Source organism: Haliotis rufescens, unplaced genomic scaffold (assembly GCF_023055435.1).
Source record: "Haliotis rufescens isolate VD_foot unplaced genomic scaffold, xgHalRufe1.0.p SCAF_9, whole genome shotgun sequence".
NCBI classification, from domain to species: domain Eukaryota; kingdom Metazoa; phylum Mollusca; class Gastropoda; order Lepetellida; family Haliotidae; genus Haliotis; species Haliotis rufescens.
In genome coordinates, this window is record NW_025964383.1 from 47,159,609 (window position 1) to 47,182,924 (window position 23,316).

General features: G+C 43.2%; 1 protein-coding gene across 4 annotated transcripts; it reads left to right on the forward strand.

Annotated features, from left to right (window-relative positions):
* The first annotated feature begins 7,810 nt into the window (after positions 1-7,810).
* LOC124122969 (metallo-beta-lactamase domain-containing protein 1-like) lies at positions 7,811-21,006 on the forward strand. 4 transcript variants are annotated; one of them, XM_046486188.2, is made up of 7 exons: positions 7,817-8,142; positions 9,214-9,343; positions 10,083-10,170; positions 11,408-11,506; positions 14,840-15,003; positions 18,845-18,959; positions 19,675-21,006. In XM_046486188.2, the coding sequence occupies exons 3-7, from the start codon at positions 10,119-10,121 to the stop codon at positions 19,944-19,946; spliced, it is 702 nt and encodes a 233-aa protein (XP_046342144.2). In that variant the 5' UTR covers positions 7,817-8,142; positions 9,214-9,343; positions 10,083-10,118; the 3' UTR covers positions 19,947-21,006. The 4 variants fall into 4 exon arrangements, with proteins under 4 accessions (XP_046342146.2, XP_046342144.2, XP_046342145.2 ...); XM_046486190.2 differs by lacking the exons at positions 9,214-9,343; positions 14,840-15,003 and adding an exon at positions 12,745-12,908 and having other exon boundaries at positions 7,811-8,142; XM_046486189.2 differs by lacking the exon at positions 9,214-9,343 and having other exon boundaries at positions 7,817-8,153.
* The last annotated feature ends 2,310 nt before the right edge of the window (positions 21,007-23,316 follow it).

The following is a 23,316-nucleotide window of genomic DNA, read 5'->3' on the forward strand; positions in this document are numbered from 1 at the left end:
GCCTAGCATGGGAGAGTGTGTGTGTGAAGGACCTACGCCTCAACAACTGTAGCCTAGCATGGGAGAGTGTGTGTGTGAAGGACCTACACCTCAACAACTGTAGCCTAGCATGGGAGAGTGTGTGTGTGAAGGACCTACACCTCAACAACTGTAGCCTAGCATGGGAGAGTGTGTGTGTGAAGGACCTACACCTCAACAACTGTAGCCTAGCATGGGAGAGTGTGTGTGTGAAGGACCTACACCACTGTAGCCTAGCATGGGAGAGTGTGTGTGTGAAGGACCTACACCTCAACAACTGTAGCCTAGCATGGGAGAGTGTGTGTGTGAAGGACCTACACCTCAACAACTGTAGCCTAGCATGGGAGAGTGTGTGTGTGAAGGACCTACACCTCAACAACTGTAGCCTAGCATGGGAGAGTGTGTGTGTGAAGGACCTACACCACTGTAGCCAAGCATGGGAGAGTGTGTGTGAAGGACCTACACCTCAACAACTGTAGCCTAGCATGGGAGAGTGTGTGTGTGAAGGACCTACACCTCAACAACTGTAGCCTAGCATGGGAGAGTGTGTGTGTGAAGGACCTACACCTCAACAACTGTAGCCTAGCATGGGAGAGTGTGTGTGTGAAGGACCTACACCTCAACAACTGTAGCCTAGCATGGGAGAGTGTGTGTGTGAAGGACCTACACCTCAACAACTGTAGCCTAGCATGGGAGAGTGTGTGTGTGAAGGACCTACACCACTGTAGCCTAGCATGGGAGAGTGTGTGTGTGAAGGACCTACACCTCAACAACTGTAGCCTAGCATGGGAGAGTGTGTGTGTGAAGGACCTACACCACTGTAGCCTAGCATGGGAGAGTGTATGTGTGAAGGACCTACACCTCAACAACTGTAGCCTAGCATGGGAGAGTGTGTGTGTGAAGGACCTACACCACTGTAGCCTAGCATGGGAGAGTGTGTGTGTGAAGGACCTACACCTCAACAACTGTAGCCTAGCATGGGAGAGTGTGTGTGTGAAGGACCTACACCTCAACAACTGTAGCCTAGCATGGGAGAGTGTGTGTGTGAAGGACCTACACCTCAACAACTGTAGCCTAGCATGGGAGAGTGTGTGTGTGAAGGACCTACACCTCAACAACTGTAGCCTAGCATGGGAGAGTGTGTGTGTGAAGGACCTACACCACTGTAGCCTAGCATGGGAGAGTGTGTGTGTGAAGGACCTACACCACTGTAGCCTAGCATGGGAGAGTGTGTGTGTGAAGGACCTACACCTCAACAACTGTAGCCTAGCATGGGAGAGTGTGTGTGTGAAGGACCTACACCTCAACAACTGTAGCCTAGCATGGGAGAGTGTGTGTGTGAAGGACCTACACCACTGTAGCCTAGCATGGGAGAGTGTGTGTGTGAAGGACCTACACCTCAACAACTGTAGCCTAGCATGGGAGAGTGTGTGTGTGAAGGACCTACACCACTGTAGCCTAGCATGGGAGAGTGTGTGTGTGAAGGACCTACACCTCAACAGCTGTAGCCTAGCATGGGAGAGTGTGTGTGTGAAGGACCTACACCTCAACAACTGTAGCCTAGCATGGGAGAGTGTGTGTGTGAAGGACCTACACCACTGTAGCCTAGCATGGGAGAGTGTGTGTGTGAAGGACCTACACCTCAACAACTGTAGCCTAGCATGGGAGAGTGTGTGTGTGAAGGACCTACACCTCAACAACTGTAGCCTAGCATGGGAGAGTGTGTGTGTGAAGGACCTACACCTCAACAACTGTAGCCTAGCATGGGAGAGTGTGTGTGTGAAGGACCTACACCTCATCAACTGTAGCCTAGCATGGGAGAGTGTGTGTGTGAAGGACCTACACCACTGTAGCCTAGCATGGGAGAGTGTGTGTGTGAAGGACCTACACCTCAACAACTGTAGCCTAGCATGGGAGAGTGTGTGTGTGAAGGACCTACACCACTGTAGCCTAGCATGGGAGAGTGTGTGTGTGAAGGACCTACACCACTGTAGCCTAGCATGGGAGAGTGTGTGTGTGAAGGACCTACACCTCAACAACTGTAGCCTAGCATGGGAGAGTGTGTGTGTGAAGGACCTACACCTCAACAACTGTAGCCTAGCATGGGAGAGTGTGTGTGTGAAGGACCTACACCACTGTAGCCTAGCATGGGAGAGTGTGTGTGTGAAGGACCTACACCTCAACAACTGTAGCCTAGCATGGGAGAGTGTGTGTGTGAAGGACCTACACCACTGTAGCCTAGCATGGGAGAGTGTGTGTGTGAAGGACCTACACCTCAACAGCTGTAGCCTAGCATGGGAGAGTGTGTGTGTGAAGGACCTACACCTCAACAACTGTAGCCTAGCATGGGAGAGTGTGTGTGTGAAGGACCTACACCACTGTAGCCTAGCATGGGAGAGTGTGTGTGTGAAGGACCTACACCTCAACAACTGTAGCCTAGCATGGGAGAGTGTGTGTGTGAAGGACCTACACCTCAACAACTGTAGCCTAGCATGGGAGAGTGTGTGTGTGAAGGACCTACACCTCAACAACTGTAGCCTAGCATGGGAGAGTGTGTGTGTGAAGGACCTACACCTCATCAACTGTAGCCTAGCATGGGAGAGTGTGTGTGTGAAGGACCTACACCACTGTAGCCTAGCATGGGAGAGTGTGTGTGTGAAGGACCTACACCTCAACAACTGTAGCCTAGCATGGGAGAGTGTGTGTGTGAAGGACCTACACCACTGTAGCCTAGCATGGGAGAGTGTGTGTGTGAAGGACCTACACCACTGTAGCCTAGCATGGGAGAGTGTGTGTGTGAAGGACCTACACCTCATCAACTGTAGCCTAGCATGGGAGTGTGTGTGTGTGAAGGACCTACACCACTGTAGCCTAGCATGGGAGAGTGTGTGTGTGAAGGACCTACACCTCAACAACTGTAGCCTAGCATGGGAGAGTGTGTGTGTGAAGGACCTACACCTCAACAACTGTAGCCTAGCATGGGAGAGTGTGTGTGTAAAGGACCTACACCTCATCAACTGTAGCCTAGCATGGGAGAGTGTGTGTGTGAAGGACCTACACCTCAACAACTGTAGCCTAGCATGGGAGAGTGTGTGTGTGAAGGACCTACACCTCATCAACTGTAGCCTAGCATGGGAGAGTGTGTGTGTGAAGGACCTACACCACTGTAGCCTAGCATGGGAGAGTGTGTGTGTGAAGGACCTACACCTCAACAACTGTAGCCTAGCATGGGAGAGTGTGTGTGTGAAGGACCTACACCTCAACAACTGTAGCCTAGCATGGGAGAGTGTGTGTGTGAAGGACCTACACCTCAACAACTGTAGCCTAGCATGGGAGAGTGTGTGTGTGAAGGACCTACACCTCATCAACTGTAGCCTAGCATGGGAGAGTGTGTGTGTGAAGGACCTACACCTCAACAACTGTAGCCTAGCATGGGAGAGTGTGTGTGTGAAGGACCTACACCACTGTAGCCAAGCATGCGTCACAAAGACATGTGCCATTGGCACATCCAAGTTTCATCACAAATCCGTAAGAAGGAAGAGGCTGGCAGGATGCCTAACCTGTTCTATATATATATATATACAATGGGTTTTCCTTCCTTAACACGGATCCATTCAAAGGGGCCGCAACCTCTATCAGCCTATCCCACAATAACCCGGAAACCATGTCAATTGTTTTAACACGCTGTGTGTATTCTGGTGCGGACCGGAGCTTCACTTACAACAGTGGTATAATGACAGCAGTATACTTATGTGAACTATGTCGTGCCAGCTTCATGTCACCAGACAGGTCGTGTAGGTGTTTATAACTTCAGGTGAAAATTCAGAACGACGGATACAGCGCTTTGGCAGACCACAAGGTCACCAATAAGGGCGAAAGTGAAAGCGAAACGACCATACGATATTGGCATATCTTCCCAGGGCAAGGGAGTTAACTGCATGACTATAAAAGTCCAGTTTCCACCCTTGCCGAACTTGGCTGAATTATGGAGTTATATTTTGACTGGACTAACGTGTCTATGTATAGTCCAATCAAAATCGCGTAACGAAATTTAATCAACATCCGGTTCTTAAACCGGCGTGCAGATTTCGGTTGATTGCAGGATTTGCAAAGCATGTGTACTACCAACTCAGCGTGAACAGATATTTTCAAAATCTCTTAATTTTTTTAATCAAGGTGCTAACGTGATTTGATGCACTTTGCGAAGAACCGATCTTGATTATCGATTAGATCGTCTTCACTGGGCGCCGCCATTTTGTTTAGAGCAAATGCAATTGCTATGAGAGTTGGAATCTGATTGGTCAATAGGAGGGACATCAAAAGGCCTGGTGGCGCTTCGATCGAGCCCAGAAATTCCAGCCCAGCTCAGCAAAGTTTGAAACTGGACTTTTACAGTCAGTTACCTCCCTTGCCCCGGGAAGTTGATATATAACTGGCACCGCTAATTAAGGACGTAACTCTGCAAGCGAAATTCGACCGCTGGATGTTTTTGTTTGTTTGTTTGTCTCCCGTCATATAGCATTTAGCAATATTCCAACTATATGACGGGCGGTCTGTGAATAATCGAGTCTGGACCAGACAACCCAGTGATTGACATTATGAGTATCGATCTACGCAATTGGGATACGATGACATGCATCATCCAAGTCAGCGAGCCTGACCACCCGATCCCGTTAGTCGCCTCTTACAACAAGCACAGTCGCCTGTTACGACAAGCATGTGTTGCTGAAGACCTATTCTAGCCCGGATCTTCTCAGATTCTATCCCCTTAAAATAAAGAAAGCTGAGACATATTAGCATCAGTGTTGTTTTCCGTACTGGTCTGAGTGATCGTAGTGTTTTCTTTGTTTTCTTTGTTGTTTCATGCCGCTCTCAGCAATATGACTGTGACCTGTACATTATACAGAGTGTACAATCCAGTGATTGATATCATGAGCAACAATCCACTCTGCCAGGGCACAAATGATGACAATCAACCAAGTCACTGAGCCCTACCGTTCCACCCATTCAGTCGTCTGTCATGTCGATTGATCACGTGTTAATTGCCACAGGCTATGATAATTATCCTTAGCATAAAATGAGTGAGTGAGTGAGTGAGTTGGGTTTAATCCAGTCATATCACGGCGTGTCAGCTTAATGTAGGAGGAAAGCCCGAAGTGATGCAGGTCCCTGACGTTTACCACTTCGGTGAAACCTACGAGCACGGGTATGGTGCTGACAAACCTAGAAAGATAATCGGGGCGAACCGGATTCGAACCCACAATCATAGGTTTCTGGCGTGTCCAAGGGACGCAACTCTGCACAGCGAATCGCGGCGCCTTAGACGACTGGGCCACCCGTGCACCCTAGCATAAAAGGATGTCAAAGTACAGGACAGTTACAAATATAGTGGTTTTCTTTCTAAAATATTAAAATGGCTTCTAGGCGGCGTAGATTAACAGTTGGTTCTTCCAGGACGTTCTGTATAATGTCGTTGTAGACTATCTGGTTATTTCAGCCCGTGACAGCGATGTAAGGGAGAGGTGCACGCACTTTTCTTCACCTTCCGTGAAGTCCAACCTGTTTATTGGTACATGTTTGACATCTTACAGGCATACTTATGAAAATATGACATAAAAGCAAGGAGTGAATTCATAGACATATTGTTTTATTGGCATTGAATGATAATATATTAATAGTATGAATATTATTACAAATTAGCGGAATGAGGTGTCTTTCATTAACTTCAACAACATTTGTTTTTATACACTTGTTTTTGTCACTGTCTATATGATAGACACTTTTTCATTGGTTGCAAGTTTCGTTCATGTTTCTGAGTGTTTTCTTTTACAGGTTCTTTTGTTGGTTGGTTGGTTTGTTGTTTAACGCCGCACTCGCCAATATTCCAGCTATATGACGGCGGTCTGTAAATAATCTAGTCTGGACCAGACAATCCAGTGATTAATATCATGAGCATCGATCCCCGCATTTGGGATCGATGGGATGTATCAACCACCAAGTCAGCGAGCCTGACCACCCGATCCCGTTAGTCGCCCTTTACGACAAGCATAGCCGCCTTTTACGGCAAGTATGGGTTGCTGAAGACCTATTCTACCCCGAGGTTCTTTTGTGATTAACATTTTAAATAAACAATACGGTAAGTATTTGTATTTGTGTGAATGTTCCAGGACAGTTTCCAGTAGCCAAAATATTCGACACAAAACCAGTTCATCCTTTTCACTCGACGTTTTTGTATGAAGAATATTAGGAGCCGCTATATAATCTATAATAGTCACTAAACGAAAATATACATATAATTTAATATACTTTGTTCAAATATAGATTTGCAGACAAACTGATCATGCTTGGGTTTCAATGCAGTGTTAAAAAAAGGTTAAACGGAGTGGAAAAGTAGGGTGATTTGTCGATTTTCCATTAGGCGTACGTCAAATTAACTGTTGTACGTAGGTCTTAAATTCAACGTTGTTGTGACGTGAATATCACAACCATAGCTCAACGTTTAAGATTTAACGTTGATACAACGTTGCATTTTGGTTGATCAACGTCACAACCTAAACGCAACCAATTTAAAACGTTGATCCAACGTTGCGTGCCTACTGGGTTGTAAATTGTAAACTCTTGTTAAACTCGCAAGCTCGGAGGTGCACACAGTTTAACCAGCGCTTTTAAATCGTTCACACTTCAATGAACCCATCCAAACTGACGTCCTTTCTTATAATTTCATACGTTGTAGTTTACTGGTCTTGCCGAATAATATCGTTACAATGTTTGCTTAAATTTGAAGTCCTCTGGTTTCGGTGAAGAACATTACAACAATGTTATTTTGTCGGTATTTGCCGGCTCTCGGTCACATACGTTTCACCACTCATACTCAGTTACGCAAAGAAAAATAGTTCTTTGAATATATACAACATAATCTAGAAATATGTCAACATAATTTCATTCTCTGAACAAATTTACAAACAATATTCGGGATAAATCAAATCTTAAAAATGGGTTACAGGAAGGTGAACAAAAATATAAAGGTCGGAGGTTCACACATGCAGTTTAACCAACGCTTTTAAATCGTTCACACTTCAATGAACCCATCCAAACTGACGTTCAATTCTAAATAACCTGAGTAAGGATAAGAATTTATGGATGCAAAATTTCTTTATTACAATTAATTAGTTGAGGTTGAGGTGAAATGGGGTTTAACGTCGCGTCCAAGATTATTGCACTTAAATAGCGACGTGCATGCACGTGTATGTGTGTGTGTGGCTGTTTGTACTAGTCCGGACTGATGCCGATTTAAAGTGCTAGCTCACTGAGATACCATGCCGCAGTTTAACATGAATACCCCACTCAGACACAGTATACTGACTCCGAGCCGACCAGTCCTTGTTTTAGCCCCTTAATGCCGAGCGCCAGACAGGGTAACAACAAGTACCATCTTTAACGTCTTTTGGTATGACGCGGCCGGGGATCGCTCTAACATTAGACCACGGAGGCGGTCTTATTACAATTAAGGGGCGGTCGGGTAGCCTAGTGGTTAAAGCGTTGGCTCGTCACGCCGAAGACCCGGGTTCGATTCCCGACATTGGTACAATGTGTGAAGCCCATTTCTGGTGTCCCCGCCGTGATATTGCTGGAATATTGCTAAAAGCGGCGTAAAATCATACTCGCTATTACAATTAAGAGCGACGTTTCGGTGTAGGTTCTAACACCGTTATTAGAACCTACACCGAAACGTCGCTCTTAATTGTAATAAAGAAGTTGTTCATCCATTATATAAATTATTATCCTTACTTAGTACTCCAACTTCTAAATGCCCATCAAAGAAGGTATTAATAACCTGATTTAACATTGCGTTGCTCAACAGTCACTGTCTATATCAACCTGCGGCTGTCCGAGTCACTTTTGTCTTTTCCGAACTTTCTAATGTTTCTAAGTTTCTAGGCTACCCTTTTTCACGATATAAACCAGCGTGGACTTCGAATCCTAATGTTACTTTTGCTCTAAGTATGACCTCGCCTCACTGTTGCTGTAAGGAGTCTACAAATCAAGGGCGGGTAACTCTATTTTCACCGCTCTCGAAGATTCGCGAAGTGAAATCGAGAAAAAGTTGTTGAGAACTTCAGACATGTAAGTGTTAGGTAATGAGATTTGAGTACGCATCAGTGTCGTCGTCGGCCCATCTGCTGCGTGTCATCAGTTTTCTTGTGTTGTCAAATTTCCAGATAAATTTCAAATCAAGACTGACCAATGTGAATGAATGTCAACATGCTCTGTCAGCCACCAAGGAGATAAGTCTACTGTTTTAAAATTTGATGTAGATAAGACTTGTTTTAATTTGGAACCAAGGATTGGTAAGACTTCGTCCCGGACGCTAGCCCCCCCCCCCCTAAAAATGTATATTGTTGGAATAAACACGCAACATGTATGTATGTATAAAGAGATCTTTGGAGGTGGGGTAGGGGGGTAGGGGGGAAGGAAGTCTTCCATGTGGGATTCCGTGATCCATCCAAATTAGGATGTTTCTGATTTCATATTTTTGATATCCAAATGCTATTGTCTATTGCAAAGTCCCTGTACATATAAAATGCTGCAGATATAATATTAACAGTTCAGTGGATGCTGTGACACACACACACATTGGTGTTGATGGATCAATAACATAATTATGTCTGTAACTTAGCTGGCATTGTATTATTATTTATATTGCCAATAGCATCAATAAATCTCACAGACTGAATTGTGTGCTGTCCCGGAAGTCTGTATGAGACTACAGTGCTCTTTACAGTAAATTGGCACATAAATCGTATTGCAATATATCGCAATATGGAGAGCTGTATTTTGATACATATCACAACATGTATTCAGAGCAAAATAACATTTGTACTGTTCAAATGGTACTTCTTCATTTCATAATCAAGACTTCAGCTTTTGAGATGGGTAGTATGGATAAACGAGACTACCTATTATGTCATCAATATGCAATGTCAATGTAAACATGGTTTAGAAAGGAATCCTGTCCCTCCAAACACCTTAAGATAGTAGATATAATTGCTGATATGATTATATTTTAATACTTCGCTGAGTGTATTGGAAAATATCAATCCGCAAGGGTTGTTTTGTGATACGCTTATTGCTGACGTCTGTATTGCAGTATGTTGGTATACCAGTTATATTGCACAACTGTACTGTATTGTACAGGCTTCCTGTCATCAATCAACAGAGACCAGCTGGAACATGTTAAGGGTAGTGAGGTAGCCTGGAGGTTGAAGTGTTCGCTTGTCCCACCGAAGACCTGAGATCGATTCCCAGCATGGGTACAATGTGTGAAGTAAGGGTGTGCGGTGTTACCGGTATACCGGCATATTCTGGTGCAAATCTTCTGCAATACATATTGCCTTACATTTGAAAGTGTAGCAATATATTGGTGCAAATATAATAAGTGTATTTATGTGTTCCTAATCGATATGGAGATGGAAAATAGTATCTTTCTAATACAACTTGCCTCTGAATATCTTATCAATTAGCGTGAACACATCGCGACTATGGAGCTCCTCACAGCGATAGCCAGTCTGCGGATCTCTCTATACCGAGAGTATACCAAGGTGTCACGTGCTGGGAAGGAGCTTGCGCTCCATGTGACCGTATTATCTCCCTTGATCGTTGCTGGGATACAAAATGTAAACTGGCAATATATAGCAATACAGAATCGAGGTCAATACACAGCCCTAGTGTGAAGCCTATTTCTGGTGTCCCCTGACATGATATTGCTGACCACTCACTGAACTTGTTGAAAAATCACAGGATGGTTTGAGCCAATTATCTAGCAGACCATCCTAGTATGTATCCTAAAAGTAGGAAAAAGTTAAATAAATATCAAAGAATCACAAATCATGTCATTTTCCTTGTTTAGTTTATACCAGAAATGGTTCTATTTTAGCCTAACATCAATACTAAATTGATTTGAAAGTTACGTACATGTACAAGATATCCATCTCATCATTGATCATGTGTATACAATGTATACTGTGTGTGTATTTATGTGGTGTTGTGCTTGCCCTGTGTTTCAGTTTGTCCGCTGGTTGCTATGACAACTGCACCTAACGATGTATGAGGTGATTGTTCTCAAGGAAGGTTACAGCATCACAGATGGGCCAGGTCAGTTCAAGGACTATTATTAGTATTTGTCTGAAGTTAGTCTGCAGTCTGTTGTCTCTGGGTAGTTGGGAAGTTTATTGTTTGATCGGCATTACTTAGAAGTTGACAGATGATAAAGTAGACTCAATTTTTGGATATCAACTTCTTTAATTACTGTAAAGACAATGTTTTGGTATAGATTCTTATACAGTTGTCAAGCAACACTGAATGATGAACACGGTACAGAATATATATAGTGGGTGGAGGATAAACAGTAACAACAATTGCAGAAACAACAATTGCGTACAAGAGAGATTGCAGTTACTGTTAATCCTCCACCTCTTATAGAAGAAGAAGAAGAATGATATTTAATTAAAGTGTCACATGTTGTACATAAGCAGATAAATTATATTTTTCTTCATATTAAAAAACATACAACATCCGGCCAGAGAGACACTCGTGTCACTAAAATAACTATAAAAATGCACAAAGTGCATGTAGTTAAATAATCGATAACATATTTAACATTTTAAAACTGCTTATTAAATATAAATGTTAACACAGAATTTACGACGCTGAAACATTTTATATAGTAGATGCTAGGATTTTACATGAATAACTATCACAAATTTGCATGAAATAAATAAACTGGTCAACTGGTAGAAGCTGTATAAATAGTGGATCAATATTCAAAATATATTTACAATACTCATATCTTAAATCAGAATACAAGTCTTAACACTAGCTGTTCTAGCCGGGAATAAGTTTATCGTAAAAATGCCTGCCACAAGTCAAACAGGGGAACAACTACAAAACTCACGAAAACTGAGCTAAAAGGTTTGCAGAATTGTGTGCAGAATTATCAACATATGATTGCAGAATTTACAAAATTTTACCCCCAAATTTCTATATATTTTCGGGGGGCGGTCGGGTAGCCTAGTGGTTAAAGCGTTAGTTCGTCATGCCGAAGACTCGGGTTCGATTCCCGACATGGGCACAATGTGTGAAGCCCATTTCTGATGTCCCCCGCCGTGATATTGCTGGAATATTGCTAAAAGCGGCGTAAAACCATACTCACTCACTCACTCACTCACTATATATTTTTTGCCATGGAATAGAGGAGGGACTGAATATGTTATTGCTTTTGATATATGACAAATTATTAAAGACCTGATTTTTTAAAATAATGAATGTTTGAAATAATGAGATATTTCATGTTGTTGTTTCGCGTCTGTCACAAGCTATGTTTTGTTGCTAGGCCACCAGAAGGCCTGTGGCAGTATCACGCTGCTGCGGGGTGAACACACCATCCTCGTCGATACAGGGAATCCCTGGGATAAAGACCTCATTGTTGAAGGTGAGATGAGATGATGACAAACTACTGATATCCTGTGTGTTATTGGCGATGGATGTGTCATATATCAAAGGGAGATAATTTCCATATCTTAAAGGGAGATAACCAATTACTCAAGCATTACACTTATCTATTAGTATTTTAAGACAAGACATTAGTAGGTAAACGTAACTTTCTCCTTGAAATAAGTGAAAGTCGCCACCATGCTGGAAACATAGACACGTGAGCTTGGTGAGGGAAGCAATCAAAACCCAGAAGCTTCAGCAGCTAAAACTGACCCTCTATGTTGGCACTTGGATTTTACAGCTGAATCTTGATGCAGGCTACATATGGTGGTATCTGATGTACCTCCAGACCTTGGGAGTTTGTGTGTGTGTGTGTGTGTGTCTGTGTGTGTGTGTGTGTGTCTGTGTGTCTGTGTCTGTGTGTGTGTGTCTCTGTGTGTGTGACTGAATCCTTCATTCCCTGTTTATCAGCATCATATTGGGTATCACCAAAGTGCTAACTGTCTAAAACTGCATCACTTGGAGCTTTCCCCTGACATTAGTCTCACATGGTGTGATGATTAAAACAAACCCCCAACCCCCGATTCAGTGAGTTACCTCCCCTGATGTACTGGAGCTGTAACAGAAGCCCATACGAAGACTTGGAACTGACTAGCACTGGCTATCACTAACAGTTTTCATACTGGTAATCAGACCTCTCACATTTAAAAATATGAACATAGTATGTAACAGTTTTGATTCTCATTATGGAATTATTACCTAACATGGCGACCCAATCCGGGTTAGAACAGGCCCCAGCAACCCATGCTGGTTGTGACGGGCGACCAAGTGGATCAGGTGGTCAAAGTCATTGATTGCGTATCATCATACCCAACTGTGTGGATTGTTTCTCACAATATCAATCACTGGATTGTCTGGTTCAGATTCGTTTATTTACAGCCCGCCGTCATAGCTGGAATATTGCTGGTTGCGGCATGAAACAACACAAACAAAACATAAATATTTATGTAGTCAGGGACTGTAAGATACAACGTGTCTGGTGAATTCCCTGTCCAGTGGTAGAAATTGACACTAGTCCTGGCCAAACTGCTTGGTAGTTAAGTTATCATAAGGACGAGTAGAAATTTGCCATTTTTAAGGGTTTTGCTTTTAGTTATCATTATAAAGACTAGTGGACTAGATATGTAAGTTTCTAATGCTGGCTGACCTAGTTAATGCGTTGGTTTGTTATGCCAGGGCTACACGAGCACAGCTTGTTGCCAGAGCACATTGAGTATGTCGTGTGTACCAACGGCCACACGGACAAAGTAGGCAACCTCAACCTGTTCCCACAGGCGCTCCACATCGTGTCGTTCGACGTGTCCGTCAGGGACTGTTTCCTCCTGCATAAGTTTGGAGAGGTAAACTTGTTCAAGACCTAACAGCATCCTAAAGCATTGTTAAAGATTTCTTGTCCTGTCTACTAACATTTTCTGTGAACTGTTTCATTTTAATGTGAACTCCTTTGGTATGTCATTTGGATTGATATAAAGTCGGAGGTTCGGGGGGGGGGGGGGCAGGATGCAGGAGTGGGCAGGTGCTTCATGAGGAAGTTTGCTTCATCAGTAGACATGCTTCATGAGCAGGGATGCTTCATCAGTAGACATGTTTCCCAAATGGACATGATTCACAATTGAGTATTCTTCACGAGCAGGTATGCTTTACAATTGCACCAGGGACTTGCGTGTTTGTGGGATAATTCTCAAATGGGTCATTAAAAATTTGGCAAAAAAGAATAAGAGCATGATCAGAGAGAATTAAGTTGAATGAATTTTTAGCTGACATGATATACTTGAAAATATGTACCTCATTTTGATTAGATATTGTAAATACATACAGAACAACTGGTATTCGTTACTGGCACACAGTATACGACCTGTCTGACAGTGTGTCATCATGTCAAGACGGGGCTCTCCTCCACAGAGAGCTGTCACAGTATACGACCTGTCTGACAGTGTGTCATCATGTCAAGACAGACTCTCATCCACAGAGAGCTGTCACAGTATACGACCTGTCTGACAGTGTGTCATCATGTCAAGACAGACTCTCATCCACAGAGAGCTGTCACAGTATACGACCTGTCCGACAGTGTGTCATCTTGTCAAGACAGGCTTTCATCCACAGAGAGCTGTCACAGCATACGACCTGTCTGACAGTGTGTCATCTTGTCAAGACAGGCTCTCATCCACAGAAACAAAACCTTTATAATCATAAACAACTGTTGCAAATATTCCTTTTAGTACATACTATTAACTTAGGAAAACATGCTTATGACAAGACAGGTGATAATCATCCTACCACAGTCTTCAAGTGAGAATTCTTTGATTGCTGACCACAAGACGACAAGACAGCTTGAAGCTGTTTATCATTTACCTGTGCCAGTATTTGACTAGGTTCCTGGGACCCTTGAGTTTATCTGTTAGTATTTGAATCTTCAGACTATGGGCACTTGCTGAATTGTTATCTTTTAACACTCTTTGCCAAAATCTTCTGAGATAATCTCTTGCCTCATTATTTAGTAGAATTCATGCAGAGTTACTTGCCTTGAGCAGGACAGAAACCTATAATTGTGGGTTCAAATCCTGGTTTGCCCCGATCATGTTTCTAGGTTTGTCAGCACTACATCCATGCTTGTGGGTTTCACCAAAGTAGTAATTATCTAAGACCTGCATCACTTCGGGCTTTCCGCCCACATCAAGCTGACACGCTGTGATATCACAGAACTGTTGCTAAAGCGGTGTTAAACCAATTCGGTGACTCACTAGTAGATTTCAGTGTTTATCAGTCAGCTCCATAACTCTGTGATGGCATTCAGTTGCAGCACTTCACACCTGGTTTTAAACATTTTCTGCTTTTTGTTATCAAAGACATGAAAACTGACCTCAAGAAAGATATAAATATTTATTAAAATTCATGGTAATGTTTGATTTCATTTTGAAATAAATGTCAGCACAATTCCCACAGTGACACCAGTACAGAGGGCATGCTTATATCTAATGTGCACGTCAGTCTTCCCAAGTATACATAAAAGGGGGTAGTGTAGTTGGAATTAACAATCTACTTTTCCAAGAGGCCATGCTGACTGTTAATATATGGACTTTCTCAGCAGGGATCACCAGACAAACTTTACTGCTCTTGTGCTGAGGTTGCAGATTCTGGTTTAGGCGAAGATCTTTAAATTCTGCTTGCATGTTACATGTCGTTGTCATCCCAGTGATGTTACATGTTGGTCCAGTGATGTGAGTGCTTGTCATTTGTTCAGCTGTACTAACTCCCTGCATGTTGGTTTCAGGCTTGCATAAGAACGGTTTAACTCCAGACAAGATTGAATATTGTGTGTGTACCCACGGACACTCGGATCACGTGGGGAACTTGAATCTCTTCACCACTGCAATACACATAGTGTCGTACGACGTGTGTGTCGGGGACCAGTACATCATGCATGACTTTCAGCAGGTACTGCCCACTTGTACACTTGTACACCTCCCACTTGTACACTTGTACACCACCCACTTGTACACTTGTACACAACCCACTTGTACACTTGTACACCTCCCACTTGTACACTTGTACACCACCCACTTGTACACTTGTACACCACCCACTTGTACACTTGTACACCACCCACTTGTACACTTGTACACCTCCCACTTGTACACTTGTACACCACCCACTTGTACACTTGTACACCACCCACTTGTACACTTGTACACCACCCACTTGTACACTTGTACACCACCTACTTGTACACTTGTACACCTCCCACTTGTACACTTGTACACCACCCACTTGTACACTTGTACACCACCCACTTGTACACTTGAACACAACCCACTTGTACACTTGTACACCTCCCACTTGTACACTTGTACACCTCCCACTTGTACACTTGTACACAACCCACTTGTACACTTGTACACCTCCCACTTGTACACTTGTACACCACCCACTTGTACACTTGTACACCACCCACTTGTACACTTGTACACCACCCACTTGTACACTTGTACACCACCCACTTGTACACTTGAACACAACCCACTTGTACACTTGTACACCTCCCACTTGTACACTTGTACACCACCCACTTGAACACTTGTACACCACCCACTTGTACACTTGTACACCTCCCACTTGTACACTTGTACACCACCCACTTGTACACTTGTACACCACCCACTTGTACACTTGTACACCACCCACTTGTACACTTGTACACCTCCCACTTGTACACTTGTACACCACCCACTTGTACACTTGTACACCACCCACTTGTACACTTGTACACCACCCACTTGTACACTTGTACACCACCTACTTGTACACTTGTACACCTCCCACTTGTACACTTGTACACCACCCACTTGTACACTTGTACACCACCCACTTGTACACTTGAACACAACCCACTTGTACACTTGTACACCTCCCACTTGTACACTTGTACACCACCCACTTGTACACTTGTACACAACCCACTTGTACACTTGTACACCTCCCACTTGTACACTTGTACACCACCCACTTGTACACTTGTACACCACCCACTTGTACACTTGTACACCACCCACTTGTACACTTGTACACCACCCACTTGTACACTTGAACACAACCCACTTGTACACTTGTACACCTCCCACTTGTACACTTGTACACCACCCACTTGTACACTTGTACACCACCCACTTGTACACTTGTACACCTCCCTCTTGTACACTTGAACACAACCCACTTGTACACTTGTACACCTCCCACTTGTACACTTGTACACCACCCACTTGTACACCTCCCCCTTGTACACTTGTACACAACCCACTTGTACACCTCACACTTGTACACTTGTACACCTCCCACTTGTACACTTGTACACCACCCACTTGTACACCTCCCCCTTGTACACTTGTACACAACACACTTGTACACCTCCCACTTGTACACTTGTACACCTCCCACTTGTACACCTCCCAATTATACACCTCCCACTTGTACACTTGTACACAACCCACTTGTACACTTGTACACCTCCCTCTTGTACACTTGAACACAACCCACTTGTACACTTGTACACCTCCCACTTGTACACCACCCACTTGTACACCTCCCCCTTGTACACTTGTACACAACCCACTTGTACACCTCCCACTTGTACACTTGTACACCTCCCACTTGTACACTTGTACACCACCCACTTGTACACCTCCCCCTTGTACACTTGTACACAACCCACTTGTACACTTGTACACCTCCCACTTGTACACTTGTACACCTCCCACTTGTACACCTCCCAATTATACACCTCCCACTTGTACACTTGTACACAACCCACTTGTACACTTGTACACCTCCCACTTGTACACCCCCCACTTATACACCTCCCCCTTGTACAACTCCCACTTGTACACTTGTACACCTCCCACATGTACACTTGTACACCTCCCACTTGTACACCAGCCTTTTGTACACCGCCAACTTGTACACCTCCCACTTGTACACCGCACACTTGTACACCGCACACTTGTACACCGCACACTTGTACACCGCACACTTGTTAACCTCCCACTTATACACCGCCAACTTGTACACCTCCCACTTGTACACCGCAACTTGTACACCTCCCACTTGAACACCGCACACTTTTTAACCGCACACTTGTACACCCGCACTTGTACACCACCAACTTGTACTCCTTTCACTTGTACACTGCCAACTGGTACTCCTCCAACTTGTACACCACCCACTTGTACACCACCCACTTGTACACCACCCACTTGTACACCTCCCACTTTTTAACCGCACACTTGTACACCTCCCACTTGTACACTGCCAACTTGTACTCCTCCAACTTGTACACCTCCCATTTGTACACCCCCAATTTGTACTCCTCCCACTTGTACACCTCCCACTTGTACTCCTCCCACTTGTACACCACCACCTTGTACACCTCCCACTTGTACACCTCCCACTTGTAAACCGCACACTTTTACAACGCCAACTTGTAATCCTTTCACTTGTACACTGCCAACTTGTACACCGCCAACTTGTACACCTCCCACTTGTACACCTCCCACTTGTAAACCGCACACTTTTACAACGCCAACTTGTAATCCTTTCACTTGTACACTGCCAACTTGTACAACGCCAACTTGTACACCTCCCACTTGTACACCTCCCACTTGTACACCACCAACTTGTACTCCTCCCACTTGTACACCGCCAAATTGTACACCTCCCACTTGTACATTTGTACACCTCCCACCTGTTCACCTCCCACTTGTACACTTGTACACCTCCCACAGATCCTTCATCGTCCAGTGTATCATATCTAAATTCTATCAAGGTTGGCAGATGTGCACATAAATCATATTGCAATGTATCACCAGCCCTCTGTGTACTCACACAGGATGTGATGGTGGCCGATTGGTCCAAGGTCATGATAGAATGGAGAATGTATGCACTGGATAATCCAGGAACGTTAATTTGTTGCATGATATGTTTAATCACTGGTTGATGGAAATGTTTGACTTGATGTGTTCATGAATTGTTTCATTTTGGCAAGTAATTATTTTTCCTTCAAAGGGTTTTTTGTTGCATGGTTTGGGGGATTCAGTCCAGGTTCAACGTGTTTACCTATAAGCTGTCACCTATTGACATGATAAACGAAGGAAGGCTACCATGTTAACATCAGTAGCTGTTGTTTGAATAGTGTATGTATCAAGCATGTTAAATGAGGAAATATTTAAAGAATTTTACGTTAGGCTTTAAAAAATAAGAGAATTGGTTCTCAGGCAATGGTTTTTAAAAATATAGTGTGGGCGGGCGGTGTCTTTTTTTGCTGATATGTAACCGAACAAACAGTTGTGTAACCAAATAAACAGTTGTATAAACTGGGAAAGGGCCTTATGTCTCCCTACATAAATGTATTCCTTGATGATTAAAATACTGGCATACAGTATTTGGCTACTGATGGACTTGAAATTATTAATGAATTGTTTGGTTTATTTTTTTAAATGGAAATAAAAACAAAACGTGGGGCAAACTTAATGATGATGCGGGCAGTGCCTGAGAACCAAGACTATTATTTTGTTTTAGTCTTACAATGTCTTGATTTAATGAAAGACAGTTCAGTATAATGACATGGAAATTTACGACTCCTTTCTTTTCAATGGCATATGAAGCTGTATCATTTTATTTTTCACAATTCCTGATGTTGAAACTGTTTCATGTTTTAAATCAAACTTTGTTGACCCTTGTAGAATTAAGAAGTTTTGATGTTGAGAGAGTGAGTGGCTTGTTTCAGGGGATTCCCTATGAAATAGATGAGCATGTGGAGGTCGTCCCGACCCCGGGCCACACAGGCTCTGATGTGTCAGTCATCGTGAAGAACACAGCTCTAGGGACGGTGGCAGTGACAGGTGAGTCATTGAAAGATATTGTGTACCGTATAGACCACAGCACGAAACAAGCTGAAACTTGTGGTATGGTAATGTACATTGCTGATTCACTCTGGCTGCAGTCCCTTTCATTTACATAATTCCCCTTAAGATATAAGAATGACGCTTACTTAGTGAAGACCCGTGAAGATCTGGGTTAGAACTGGTCTTCAGCCACCCATTCTTGTTGTAAGAGGTGACTAATGGGATCAGGGGGTCAGGCTCTCTGGCTTCTTTGATGCATGTTATCGTATCCCAATTGGGTTGATCGATGCTCATGATGTTAATCAATGGATTTACTTGGTTCAGACTCGATTATTTACAGACCTGCGTCATATAGCTTGAATATTGCCGAGTGCAGCGTTAAACAACGAACAAAACAAACAAATCTACTAAGTCAAACTTTGAGAAAATGTCAAAATACAATCATGATTGATACTAGCACTCAGCTATATTTTGTGGGAGCATTGATAACTCGTGGTGAACTATCAGAAGAAAAGATAATGGTTGAAAGAAAAACAATTTCTAGTTGGTAAGAATTAAAAGTAAATATGTCTTTAGAGATGGCTTTTGTTTGTTTAATTTCTGTTTGTATTTCTCATTAACATACTTCTCCCAACTGACTCCTTGGTGAGTTCGCTGGAGCAAACAAACACATGAATGCAGCCGCTGATAGACTAGCCCTGTGTGTTGGCAGGAGATCTGTTTGAGAGGTTCGAGGACCTTGACCAGCCCCACCTGTGGCAGGACAACAGCGAGCAGCCAGAACAACAAGAACAGAGCCGGATCGCTGTGCTCCGCCGAGCCGACTACATCGTGCCCGGCCATGGACCAATGTTCCAGGTGCCGGAGTACTGCAAGAAGCAGCTGAGGGTGGTGATGGTGTGTGAGGAGCACATGGAGGCGGACATGTTTGTGGGCAACCTTGTGTCCCAGGACTACAGTGTGTGGGAGGAGGAGGAGGACTAAACACCTGGCAACAACATCCTTTACAGACAGGGTTATTTGTGAGATGAACTTCACTTGATGACTGATTATGCCACGACACATTGTCCACTAGCTTCACACATCAATCTGTCCAGGTGGAAAGATGTGGTTGACATGTAAATCAAGAAATTGGTTATAGCTATAGAGATGGTTACAAGCTATAGAACCTTTGAACAGAAAATTACCTGTTTTACTACAAGAATTGAAAATTCAGACATTATTCATTATAGTCTTCAAGAACCATCTCTTGCCATCTGTATTACTTGTCCATATGTTTCCTTCGTCCATTGTTTGATATCTTGGTCCTTCGTTTGAAACCTTGGTCCTGCCTAGGTACGTGTACCAGAAGTACTTTCAAAGTCTGTATAAACAGTATCAGCCCTACATCGGTAGGGTGCTGTATATCTTTGTCAAGTTATTGTTGGTCTGGAAACACTGCCCTTTGAACAATGACTGTTGGCAACAGTTGTGTATATATATACAAATATATTTCCAAAATCTGTTAATTAGGATGATTTCACTAGAAAAGGTATCTGGCTTAACAGGGTGGTACCTCGTACCTGAACCTGTGTTTGTTCAAAGTAGAAGAATATAAAGTGGATACATGCCCTGAGAGACTCTCTCTGTGGCACATGTGGTTCATTGAGAGACACTCTCTGTGGCACATGTGGTTCATTGAGAGACACTCTCTGTGGCACATGTGGTTCATTGAGAGACACTCTCTGTGGCACATGTGGTTCATTGAGAGACACTCTGTGGCACATGTGGTTCATTGAGAGACACTCTCTGTGGCACATGTGGTTCATTGAGAGACGCTCTGTGGCACATGTGGTTCATTGAGAGATGCTCTCTGTGGCATATGTGGTTCATTGAGAGACACTCTCTGTGGCACATGTGGTTCATTGAGAGACACTCTGTGGCACATGTGGTTCATTGAGAGACGCTCTCTGTGGCACATGTGGTTCATTGAGAGACACTCTCTGTGGCACATGTGGTTCATTGAGAGACACTCTCTGTGGCACATGTGGTTCATTGAGAGACTCTCAATGTGGTTCATTGTAATCAAGAAAGAGTGAGAGAGCACAGCATAATGCCACATAAGCAATATTGCCGATACTCACTGCGAGTTCAAGAGAGTAGGTTGTGCTGATGATGTCTCCTAATACAGACGTCTCGGGAGAGGGTAAACTGTGTGTACACATATCTTGAGCCAAAACAAGTCTGATCCCCTCATGTTGACGTGGGGGAACGGGTGGCCCAGTCGTCTAAGGCGCTGTGATTCACTGTGCAGAGTTGCGTCCCATGGGCACACCAGAAACCTATGATTGTGGGTTCGAATCCTGGTTCGCCCTGATTATGTTTCTAGGTTTGTCAGCACCATACCCGTGCTCGTGGGTTTCACCGAAGTGGTCAACGTCTGAGACCTGCATCACTTCGGGCTTACCTCCCACATTAAGCTGACACGCCGTGATATGACTGGAATAGTGTTAAAAGCGGCGTTAAACCCAACTCACTCACTCACTCACTCTCGTTGATGTGTAATGTGAAATGTATTGAAATATGTATATAAACTGTAGACATCGGAAATATTGAGGATGAGCACACTGACATATATGCCTTGCTCCACCATCATTGTCTTCCACAGCTGTATCTTTTATCTTTTCCTCTGTAGGTCAACCCAACTGATTGTGCACACGATATACAGACTGTATGTTAACATGCCTGCCATCACAGTCACACTTTCTATCCGTTGTTCAGTCATGTCTATACTTATCAATACATACGCTGGCGTACGCACTACAGACACACATGTTGCAGTGTGCACCGAGTGTCTGATTGTTATAATAAAAATCCTGTAATGACATTCTGGTGGCTATCATTATATTGCTGAACCAAAAATATTGCATTTATAACTTTTACCCTCCATGTGGATCATTGTTGGCTCACATAAATTATTTTACATCACTGAACTGAAGCCTGATCACATGACAACAGGGAATAGTTTTGACAGTCCTGTCTGGTAATTTTTGAAACGTTCAGCACATGGTGCTCTTCTGATTGACATGAGTTCTTTACTATATACTGTTTGAAACAAATAAGGGAACAATGAAAAATATAGTGAAATAAGCTTTATTCCACACGTCAGAATCAAATGTTGAGATGTGTTTGTGTGCATTGTTTCCAATGTGTATTTGGTAGAGAGGCTGGGAACCCATGATAGCATATCATTCTACTGTGTCTGAAACTAAATGTTCCCTTATTCAATTCTATCAGTATATTTATGATGTACATTAATATTCATTGTTTCTGTTGTTAAAGAAATACATGTTGTTTTAAGTTTAGTTGTATTTTGTTTGTGTTGATGTTTTGATGTTTTGATATTTAAACTGTTCAGCACTAACTGCATGATGTTTAACAACGAACATGGACCTTCTTTCTATTTAACGGTGAATATTCTGTGATTCTGTAATATTCAGCTAATGTTCTTGCTGTTGCATCACATTATCCTAGTTGAAGGTTTTGCTGAATACATATGTAAATATAAACAGATGGGCATCTTTAAATAAAGGGATGGTTCTTATTTGAACCTGTGCATAGGACAGGGATAACACTTGACATTTAACAGAAAGTAGTTAAACTGGAGAGCAGTCTACACATTTAATATCCAATATATCTAGCACTGGGCAATATTACTGTGTACCATCCTTTCAAACTGATTTTAATTTATTGTTACTTTTTGATGCCGTAAAAGGCAACATCTCTGTTTTTGACAGCAGCCTGTAAATAATCGAGTCTGGACAAGACAATCCAGTGCTTGACATTATGGACAATTCACATTGTCTACATGGGCACAGCATCAACCAAGTCCAAGAACCTGACCACTTGATCCATTTAGTGCCCTCATTATGACTTTCAACAGGGTGCTGGTGACACGTTCGACCCGATTCCCCATGACTCACCCGTGTCTGTCAGTATAGATGACACCACACTTCATCATGTCAAACTGAAAAAGAATGAAAGGTTTGCAATCAGGTACATCTTTTGCAACTCGAAGAAGACATGGCTAACCTATTGGTTGAAGACTTGCAGGCTGCTGTCATGTAGCTGGAACATTGCTGTGTGTGTGTTTGTTTACACACCGAACGGACAATTATGATTTCTCCTGGACCACAACGTCAGATGTTCCAGCAAAAATAGTGTCTTATTAACTACTAGTATATGTGCAACCCATATGAACTAGTCATCAATATGATGTTGATATCCCTACATCATTATTTTCGGGGATTCATTTGAACAAGACCCAGCAGGGGCCTACCTAAAGTATAAACCACAACTCCAAGGTTTTGGTGAG